Source organism: Barbus barbus, assembly GCF_936440315.1.
Source record: "Barbus barbus genome assembly, chromosome: 8".
NCBI lineage: Eukaryota > Metazoa > Chordata > Actinopteri > Cypriniformes > Cyprinidae > Barbus > Barbus barbus.
In genome coordinates, this window is record NC_136736.1 from 35,741,125 (window position 1) to 35,752,133 (window position 11,009).

General features: G+C 41.6%; 1 protein-coding gene across 1 annotated transcript; it reads right to left on the reverse strand.

Moving 5' to 3' along the window:
* Positions 1-3,836: 3,836 nt before the first annotated feature.
* On the reverse strand, positions 3,837-10,909 carry LOC306874124 (NF-kappa-B inhibitor zeta-like). Its single transcript, XM_079423908.1, has 12 exons — positions 10,710-10,909; positions 10,510-10,607; positions 10,375-10,408; positions 10,189-10,283; positions 8,907-9,199; positions 7,743-7,848; positions 7,446-7,592; positions 6,794-6,857; positions 6,525-6,688; positions 6,330-6,440; positions 5,743-5,910; positions 3,837-4,769 (listed from the first exon to the last, which is right to left on the reverse strand). Exons 1-12 carry the CDS (start codon positions 10,876-10,878, stop codon positions 4,725-4,727), a joined length of 1,494 nt encoding a protein of 497 aa, XP_079280034.1. The 5' UTR covers positions 10,879-10,909; the 3' UTR covers positions 3,837-4,724.
* Positions 10,910-11,009: the final 100 nt, after the last annotated feature.

Below are 11,009 nucleotides of genomic sequence, written 5' to 3' on the forward strand. Positions count from 1 at the left end.
CAGAGCGTGCGCTCATGCCACACTGCTGCAAAACAGCGCGACAGCTGCCGTAACACTGCGCGACAGCAGAGGGAGACACAGAACAGAGGAAAGTTTGCCTTTTTCATGCCTTAGGTGTGCTAATAGTTTACAGCATTTACGTTTTTAGGTCAACATCTCACTTTATTTACCTGCATTTGAAGCGTTATAGAATAACTGAGGTTTATCTTTAGCAAAGACTCTCAGAGATAGTTTATTAATATTTAATTTAGATTAACTCGATTATCTAACCAGTCCTTGACCTTTGACTTCCATCATCTGTGTTTGTTCATTATAATTAAAGACAAACACTACAGTAACTGTGATGAATCATTATTCAGATATATATCATAAACACATGATCTTTGTCCCTGAAGCTCGTTAATAAACACATTTCATCCGCCATCGATCACTAAATTATATCTAATATATATTTACTATGAGTTCAGCATCGGCTGTATTAAACACATTTATATTCCTCCTGTAGGACATTATATTGTTCCTGTGACGCTCCTACAGCTAATTACTGTACTCTGAATACAGTATGAATGTCTGAAACGAGCGGTTATCATTATTTACTCAAACACTCATCTGTCATCAGCATCATTAGATGAGTCGGAGTAATAACGCTCGTTTGTTGAGTAACGACCCTCATCACACCGCGGGGTCAAAGGTCAGCGGACGGCTACACTGTCTTTATCCATTAACTGTATAAAATATTAATTCCTTGCAATAATTCATGACCAAAACCATCAACTAAATGATTTATTCCTGTCCCTGGAGCACAAAAGCAGTCATGAGTAACACAGGTATATCTGTAGCAATAGACAACAATACATTGTATGGATCACAATTATACATTTCTCTTTTATGACAAAAATCATTAGGATATTAAGATCATGTTCCATGAAGATATTTAGTAAATTTCCTACAGTAAATATATCAAAACTTCATTTTTGATTAGTAATATGCATTGCTAAGAACTTCATTTGAACAACTTTAAAGGAGATTTTCTCAATATTTAGATTTTTTTGCTCCCTCAGATTCCAGATTTTCTAATAGTTGTATCTCAGACAAATATTGTCCTATCATAACAAACCATACATCAATGGAAAGATTATTTATTCAGCTTCAGATGATGTAGAGATGCATACACCTAAGACTGGTTTTGTGGTCCAGGGTCACATACGTGTTTGTGATGTGATCAGATTAGTTTGAGTCATGTCGAATACTCTATAAAAAGCCGGCAGCAGCAGGATGACGCATCAGTGCCGGGAATCTGACTCGGACAGGAAGTAAGGCACCTGCAGGAGGAAGTGGGAGTTCCCATGAGACTTCTGCTCTCAGTGACCAGTGGTTAGTAGTTTTAATATCAGTGTGATTTAGAGAAACCTTCCTGTGGTCTTTCTGTTTGATTGTGTTTCAGTGTCCTGCTCTGTTTGTTAATGAGGAGCTCGTCAGCTTGTTGTTCCTGAATCTTCAGTTAAAGTCATGTTACAAACTGCCTCCAGCATGTAAACAGAGAATGAAAAACTCAGAAAGGCTTTTGTTTGATGATCTCCAGCGGCTGTTGAGCTCAAACATGCAGACACACCGGTTTAGACTTCACCTCTTCCAGAAAACCCACGGAAGAAGAAACACAAACCATACGGTGGACTCACAGCAGAAATTATAATCTGGCATGTGCTTTTATTTGATCTACCACAAACATAACAATATTGTGGAAAGTTATTAATGTTAAAAACTCTGGTATAAGATACAATAGTGTTAGACACGTCACACTGGCTCATCTTGTGTTTTCAGCGCACATATTAAACAGACAGGAACCTGAAGCACATCAATAAAGCTTCACGAGTTTGATCATGCTGTTGTTAATCATCTCTTATTAACAGTTTTTGAGCATTGCTGTAACCAGAGTCAATATTCAGAAAAGTGAATGAGAAATCAGACGTTCAGAGGTTCAATCTTAACTTGGGCTTGGTTAATATTATTGATTATCTAAAATAAGACAGATCAATGAAACCGCTGCTACGGGAATGAACATCTTCACATTTACACAGACTGAACTTAAGACAGGATGATCTTGACTTGAATAATTATTTGTCCTGCCTGAATAATCTTTGTTTAAAGTGCCCCTATTATGGATTTTTGAAGATGATCTTCCATGCAGTGTGTAACAGCTCTAAGTGAATGAACGTATCCTGCAAAGTTTTAAATCTGAAAGTGCACCGTGTATAAAGTTATTGTCTCTCAAAAGAAAGAGTCGAGTCTGAATCATTGAAACGAGTCATTTTTAAAACCAATACCTAGCCGTTTCAGGTTGATGTCAACATAAACATTAGCATATTCCCCGCACACTTGTTGGTCTTTTCGTGTTGGTCTGAATGAAAATGCTAATTCATTCTTTGCCACTAGGTGTCTCTTTTGGAGCGGTTTCCCCGGTAACGCTGAACACAAAGTAACACTGCTTTAAATGAAATCGACCAATCACCGCTGATTAGCGTCACGCAGAGGAGGGGCTTGGAATAATTAATCATTGAGTGAATCGTTTGGGAGTCATTGGGCAAATAAGGTAAAAAGATTATATGCATATTATAAGACAATAAAGTGTTTTTTGACCTTTCGTGCATGTCAACCTGTGGTTGGGGACTCCCAAAACAAAATATGAACCTTTCATAACCCACTTTAAATCAAGAGGTTGCTGATTAAATGAAGTGCTAGGATCATGTTACACCCCTTCTGAGATCTCTACATTGGTTACCTGTTTGGTATAGAATTGAATATAAAATTCTATTACTTGTCTACAAATCTTTAAATAATCTTGCACCATTTTATCTGACGGACTTACTCCACCCATACACTCCTAAGCGAGGACTTAGATCGGGAAACAAATTCCTCCTTCAGATTCCCAGAACCCGCTTGAAAAAAAAGGGAAGTGGAATAATTATTCCCACTCTCTGGAATAATCTCCCGACCCAAATTAAAATGGCTTCCACTTAATCTGAGTTTAAATCTGCTCTCAAAACTCATCTGTTTGTCTCAGCTTTTAACATGTAATTTATCCTGTTTTTATTGCTTCTAAGTGATTATTGATTGTGTTTCTTGTGTATCTATACTGTAATTATTGTACCGCACTTTGGTCGGCTGGCGGCCGTTAGTAAATGTGCTTTAGAAATAAGCGGAACTTGAAGTGCATGAATGAGAATCAATTCTCTGGGATTTCTGGCTCAGGTTCATGAAACTTGAGGCTCACTGAGCTGTGAGAATATTGTGGTTTCATGTTTCTGTGTAGATTATTTTTATAGACCAGAAAAACACAAGAGTTGCGCTGCAATGTGACAAATGCAGAAGTCGAGGTTATAGCTGATGATTTAAAGGCTTTTGCTGGTTCCCAAAAGTCCTCTAGAGTTTCACCAAACTCTCCAGAATATGAGGAAATCTCCCGTCTGTTATAGAATCACAGAGATCTTCTCAAACTAACAGGTCAGCTTACACGAGAGGGGGATCTGCTGGGATATACTGTTCTCATCTATCTTCTGTGGGTCTGTCGTACATGAATGAGGGTTTTGTCATTGTGTTGGTTTTAAAGGTATTTCAAAGTTCAGAAGCAGATGAACACTGCCGTGACAAATACTTCACCAGGTTAACCCTGTGCAATCACTTTAGTACTCTTTCGGTTTCCTGAATTCCTGTAAGCGGTGTGTGCTGCTCGCTTGCGTTTCAGTCGGGATTGTTTCCTGCTTTACATCAGTTTCTGCTCTTTTGTTTTGACTGTCTTCTGAAATCTGACACGAGACGGAAACGCTCAAGAGAACAGAAAACACTAACAAAGAAACTTTATTTAGGACTGAATTACAGCTGATTATTAAACTCTATATATCATCATGTGCAAAGGAAACTTGAAAACTGACTCCTGGTGCACAATGAAAAAATAATGCTCAATGACATAATATATATATACTGTATATATAAAGAGAGAAAGAATAACAATATATACCAATCCCATCACCACAAGAACTCATCCTCATGCAGATACATGTAATAGGAGCTGTTATAACGCCATCTCTTTATGTCTTCATCAAAAAGAAACACCTTTATGTGGATTTTACTGTTGATTCTGATCAAACACAATCAAAGTTATACAGAATAATTAGAGGACTTCTGGAGAATGGCATGACCTCATAAAAAGTTAATTATCAATGGAAGAAAGTCCCAGAATAACACGCTTGAACACACCTGAACTCAACAATCAGGCCGTTCTGGTTCAGCTGGTTTAAAGTTACTGAGTATCGTCTCATGTTTAACCTTCTAACAAAACACACCCCAGACTAATAACAATAACAACATGGATATGGTTACATATAGAGATTATAGTTTACAACCTTTTACACACCAGAGCCAAATGCAACGCTTCAGATCTGCCACCGAACAAGAGAAGAAGATTCACTTTCTTCCTCTTTAATGACGTGTCCTCATTTATTATGACTTTCTGAATAATCCTTCCTCATAACACTGGATTCCTCTTCTGACGTCCGGTGACTTCTCTGAGGCGTTGCGCTCACGTTCCTGTGCCGTCTACTACTCAGTAGTGAACAATGATAAAACTGTTTCATGGAAACAACCGACATCTGCCTGCGGCGGCAAATTAATCTGTAGAGACCGGCTGCCTGACTGACAGCGATTCTGGAGAAGAACGGCTCGCTCGCTCAAGAGCGGGACTGTGCTCCTTTACCTTTCAGGATCCGACGCACCTGTGGAAACACAGAGACATCAGTCACTGGAAATCACTAGCCGGGTTTCCATCCAAAGTTACGAATTTAACTTGTGAGCAAAACTGGAATATCGCGTAAAACATTTGTGAATAAAGCACCATTTCCATCTAACGAGTCAACGAGAACAAAAACGTTACTTCCTGATAAACTAGCAGTAAATATCACTAAGAAAAGTAGGAGAAGCCACTGATTATAATAATTCTCACATATAATAAGTTACTTCGAGAGAGCAGATGTGAAACACAAATGCGGTCTTGCTTTCACTGAATTCAATGAAATGCCTTTAACTGAAAATTGAGTTTACTATTCTCCTTTTGCATTATTAGACACTATTGTTCCTGTTTAATACTGTAAAGCTGCTTTGACACAATCTGTATTATTAAAAGCGCTTGATAAATAAAGGTGAGAGCATGTGGTCCAGATGGAGAACCACAGTGAAGGTACGGCTGAAAGCACGCAGCGACGCAGGAATCACATGATAATAAAAATGTAGTCTAGTGTAAGATGCACAGCACCAGTGCAACATATACATATTATTATCATTATAATGAGATTAAACATAATAGAAAGCTGTAAAGTCTTTGTGCCGCATCAGTGATGCATTCGCATAATTGTGTGTAGATGGGTATAATATTGTAATATTATTCTAGATAATAGTTATAATAGGTTTATGTTGGGTATTTATCTGATTGAACTCATAAGATATATTTGTATGAGGAAATGAACTTGCTAGCAGAGCGATTCAAATTAGCGGTGTTCATCCACTCTTCAGTTACAGCGATCAACATTAGTTTCATATGTTCTTTTTCTAAGATATGATGCATTGTTAATAATAACTAGCAGTGTTATTTTTCCCATCATCAACAGTATGTTTTATTGAGACGTTTTCGGCATGATGCGCACACAGCCCGGCCCCGAGTGAATGAGGAATGGTTCTCTGATGTTCTCTGACCTGGTCTCCCAGCGGCCCGTCGGACACCAGCTGCGCCGGCTGCTCGTTCTCCAGGTTCTTGGCGCTGGGGTCGGCTCCTCGTCTCAGCAGCAGTCGCACCGCGTCCATCTGAGCCGGCCGACCCTGCAGAGCGCTGGCCATGTGGAGCGCAGTGTTCCCGTTAAACGCCTGTCGATCAGAGAGCCAGAGGTCAGATCAGAGAGCCAGAGGTCAGATCAGAGAGGTCAGATCAGAGAGCCAGAGGTCAGATCAGAGAGCCAGAGGTCAGATCAGAGAGGTCAGATCAGAGAGCCAGAGGTCAGATCAGAGAGGTCAGATCAGAGAGCCAGAGGTCAGATCAGAGAGGTCAGATCAGAGAGCGAGAGGTCAGATCAGAGAGGTCAGATCAGAGAGCCAGAGGTCAGATCAGAGAGGTCAGATCAGAGAGCGAGAGGTCAGATCAGAGAGCCAGAGGTAGGTCAGATCAGAGAGCCAGAGGTCAGATCAGAGAGACAGGTCAGATCAGAGAGATCAGATCAGAGAGCCAGAGGTCAGATCAGAGATCCAGAGGTAGGTCAGATCAGGAGAACAGCGAGAGGCTCACTCACCTTTGTGTTTATGACAGAGAAGTAGTTGGACTGGTCCAGAAAGAGGCGCAGCAGCTCGACGTTGGCCTCTTCGGCGGCCATATGCAGAGCGGTGCGGCCACTCTTGCGGTCCTGTTTGAAACACGATGAAAACGCATGAGTTATGATGACCATCAGACACGATCACACCCGAAGCTCCAGCAGAAATATGTTCACCTTGGCTTCCAGCGAGGCACCCATCAGCAGCAGAGTGCTGACACACTCGGCCAGCAGCTTCCTCTTCTGCAGCAGAGCCGGACTCTGAGCGCACGGAGGGCCAAGGCTCAGCTCCTGCAGCACGGCATTGTGGGACAGCACCGCCACATGGAGAGGCGCGAGTCCTGCAAACACACAACACTACTTTACTGCGCTCTAACCTCAACCGTGCCTGAATTCATTACATCAAATAACCAGCTCAGATGAGTCCGTTTCTAAAACACACTGACCGTCATAGTTGACCACCTCCAGGTTGACCAGCCGCCCGCTCGTCTGCATGAACTTCTGGATGGCCTGAGGAGAAACAGAGTTTGCTACTTACACAATTCCCAAGAAAGCTCTAGAAAACAGATCTCAACACGTTCTGCCCCATGTAATTCTGGGAGAAGCCGACGGTTGCGTGCCACGACCTGTTGACAGTTAAAGGCTGACAGAAACACAGGCATTTTTTTGCAGTCTTATCAAAAGAGCTGTGTAGTGCGGCCGGGCAAGGGAATTTTCTGCCTGCGTTGTGTGCCTCTTTTTTGAGGAAATGCATTTTAGTTTAGCATGTTATGAGGAAGTCAGTTAGCGGCTGGTTAAATAAACACTGAGCATCTGATTAAATGATAGATGAGGACTGTTGACAGAAGATGATAAAACGATAAGAGGAAAAACAGCGGCTGACAGACACACGCAGGTTCATAAGGAAATACTGTGTTGTTATTAACTGTAGGGATGGGTCAGGCTAGTCCACCTCTGACTGGTCAGTTAGTGGTTGTGTAATTAAATGAAGGAGAGCGTTTACATGTAGACTGCAGTGAGTCTTGTTCCTATTACACATACTGAATGCACAGGTTTATTCATTTTATTAGTATTAGCTGAGATCATATGCTCAGGTACCTGCAGGGTGGAGCTGTGGCCCTTCTCAGCACACACGTGTAACGGGGCCCGGCCCCAGCAGTCCATGGTGTTGATTTCAGCTCCCAGTAAAAGCAGGTCTTGTGCAATCAGGTGCTGATCTGCGGCAACACTGACCTGGAAAGCGCTCTGTGAGGAGGAAGCACGAGATCACATGAGTAATCGCATCTCAACGCATCTGTTGGTGTTAATGACAGGGCGTGTGCTCAGGTATGTTCCTGTCAAGGTTTGCTTTCACTGACAATCCCATCAGTACAATGGGAGTGTTCTGGGCTGTACCTGGTTGTTGTGTTCTTTCATGTCCAGCATGCCAAGGGCAGCCATTTTCCTGGCGAGGACATACGCCAGAGCTCTTCTGCCCTGAGCCACCGCGATGTGCAAGAACCTGTAATCAGCCAACAATCAGCTAACGACTCGAAGCCACATTCCTCTAAAGAAGCAACAGAGTAGCCCAGCTGAGGCTAGCCATATGTGATCCTGGAGCACAAAACCAGTCATAAGGGTCAATTTTTCCAAATTTAGAATTATTCATCACCTTAAAGCTGAATAAATAATCTTTCCATTGATGTATGGTTTGTTATGATAGGACGATATTTGGCTGAGATACAACTATTAGAAAATCTGGAATCTGAGGGAGCAAAAAAAATCTAAATATTGAGAAAATCTCCTTTAAAGTTGTTCAAATGAAGTTCTTAGCAATGCATATTACTAATCAGAAATGAAGTTGATATATTTACAGTAGGAAATTTACTAAATATCTTCATGGAACATGATCTTTACTTAATATCCTAATGATTTTTGTCATAAAAGAGAAATGTATAATTTTGATCCATACAATGTATTGTTGGCTATTGCTACAGATATACCTGTGTTACTCATGACTGCTTTTGTGCTGCAGGGACACTTATGAGAATCCTTACACAGTGTCCTAACTACACACGACGCCGTGACGCATTTCTATTTCCGCGACGTTGTGGCTGGAACAACAACATACAAACTATATGACAGTAGATAATATCAGGTGATTATGTGCTTTATTCAAAGTTAACGTACGTGTTTAATATGAGTTTAAATATAATTTTGAGTGACCTTATAGCCACAACAGATAGTTTCCCTCAGATCTCGAAAATAAATCAAAGCAAAGATGTCTGTTGAAACGGTGAACTCACTCCGAACCAACGAGTGTATTCCATAACAGAGATGTTATCAGTCACACTAATAATGTATGTTCAGTATGAACACTTAATAATGTTAAAAAGCTTTAATATATATGAATTAGATTATAAACGTATCCATTTCGTTGTGAGTGCAGAGCGCTTCCAGAGAGGCTCCGCCCACGCACGCTTCTGATTGGCTGTGATATTTGATTGATTTGTCACGTGTAGTTAGGACACGGTGTTAGACAGTCATGATCTGAAGCGTATAATGTATGAATGTGCTCACGTGTCTCCATCCCCGTCTCTCGTGGTGAGCTCCGCGTGGCTCAGAGCAGCCAGCTTCTCCTCCTCGTGCTGGATCTGCCACTGGAAGAAGGACACCGGCGGCGCAGCGGTCAGGCCGAGGCCGGGCGAGGAGGAGTATGCGTTCAGATGCCAGCCGCTGTAAGCAGGGCTTTGGGTCTCAGCGTACAGATCTGGAGCTGGACATCCTCTCACGGTCACAGACTCGATGGACAGAACGTCTCCGATGTCCTCCAGCATCTCAGCGTCACAGAACAGGTTCTCACCGCACGGAGACTAGAGAGACACGGAGCAAGAGGTTTAATACATACTCTGCAGATTTCAAAACCAACTAACTAATTATTTAGAGTCTAAACTTCACCTGCGCTCTACACCAGTGTAGAGTGTGTGCACGTGTGTGTATAATATATATATATATATATATATATATATATATATATATATATATATATATATATATATATATATATATATATATATATATATATATATATATATATATATATATTTATTTTTTTTCTAAACAAAAACAGCAGACAGGCTGATTGAAAATGTGAATCCATTCTCTGCCACCAGGAGGCTGTAAAATGGAATTGTTACGAAATATAAACATATTACTATAATGACATTTAAAACTTCCATAATGTTGATGCGGACAGAAAGAGGATCTTTAGGGGTTAATCATGGTGTGTTGAATATAATTTATTAATGCTTTTATACTTTTAAATTTAATTTTAATGACTGATGGTTGAAGGGTGAGTAAAATAATGTCACCTCATTGCACCCAGTTTTTGAAAATGCTTATTGCGTTCATAGAGCAAACCTTTTGCTGATTGTTTACAGTTTAAACGGAAGTTACTTCCATAATTTGCGCAAACCATCACGCGGCATAAGAATAAGATGGATTGGAGCGTCAGGTATAGCGGTTTTCCGCTCAAACATTACTTTATCAGGCATTACAGGAAAGATGAAAATAACAACATCAATGCTTTTCTGAAGACAGTCGGTTCTCTTTAAAGATGCATTCATAGAAGAGAACCTGCGCCGCATATTGATTTTGAATCGTGCAGTGCTCATTTATTTTATTGTTGGCCGAAACAAATACATCAGTGTATGGGAAACACCGGTATAAAACCCACACAGATCTTTTCCCAATAAAATGGCAGACTGAAGTCATTATCTTTGACAGGCCTCAGAATCCAGTGATCACGAGACACTGTATATAAACTGATCGATAATAAAACAGACTGAGATCAGACACGCACCAGACCGTCTGAGTCTGAGACTCGCAGTCTCTTCACCGGACACAGATGCAGATTCTCCAATTCACTCTTCGTTCTCTGCAGCGCTTGCATTATAGCTGGAACGAAACAGAAGATGATTATCCAGTAACTTTTGACAAACGACGTGCTGTTATTACAAATCATAAGTGCATGCATTGATGTAGTTACCTGGACATTCCTTTTCGACTTGATATTGCTGAACCTGTGAAGAAGCACAATAAAAAAAAAAAAAGCATGAGTGTGCACTCATTGATATGTGCTGCAGCAGCATGAGGGTCTGAGCTGTACCTGGCTGTGGTGTACCTGGCTGAGCTGTACCTGGCTGTGGTGTCTCTTCTGCAGGATCAGCTGTTTCACGGTGTTCTTCACGCGCACGCCCTGATAGCGACTGCGCGCGTCCACTGAGAACAAACACGCTTTCATCAGTTCACCGTCCTCTGAACTCGCTGGAAACTGTCTGCTATGATTACTCGGTCAGTAACGTTAATTATTAGTGTTCCTACCGTTCTGAGGACTGCCCGCGCTGCTCCAGCTCTGATCCGAGTCAGAGAGCGGAGATCCGGCGGGAGAAGAGCAGCTGTAGAAGGACAGCAGGTGGACCGGACTGGTCATCACATCACTGTCCCGGTCCAGAAGACTCGAGAATCCCTCACAATCTCCGTCGATGATCATCTTCTGCTGCTGCTGCTGTGACACGCGGCTCTGAATGACGCGACGCGACGCTCGCTGAAGAACTTATCTGCGCGTGCCGCGTGACGTCAGGACACGCCCCCAGACCGAATCATTAATAATTATATAAACAG

Excerpts from the sequence above, each read along its gene's own strand:
- LOC306874124 (XM_079423908.1), bottom strand. The coding sequence starts at position 10,878 with ATGATCATCGACGGAGATTGTGAGGGATTCTCGAGTCTTCTGGACCGG. Across the intron at positions 10,409-10,509 it reads GCCAGGTACAGCTCAGCCAG|GTTCAGCAATATCAAGTCGA; the intron begins GTACACCACAGC and ends GCTTCTTCACAG. Across the intron at positions 7,849-8,906 it reads AGAGACGGGGATGGAGACAC|GTTCTTGCACATCGCGGTGG; the intron begins GTGAGCACATTC and ends GGCTGATTACAG.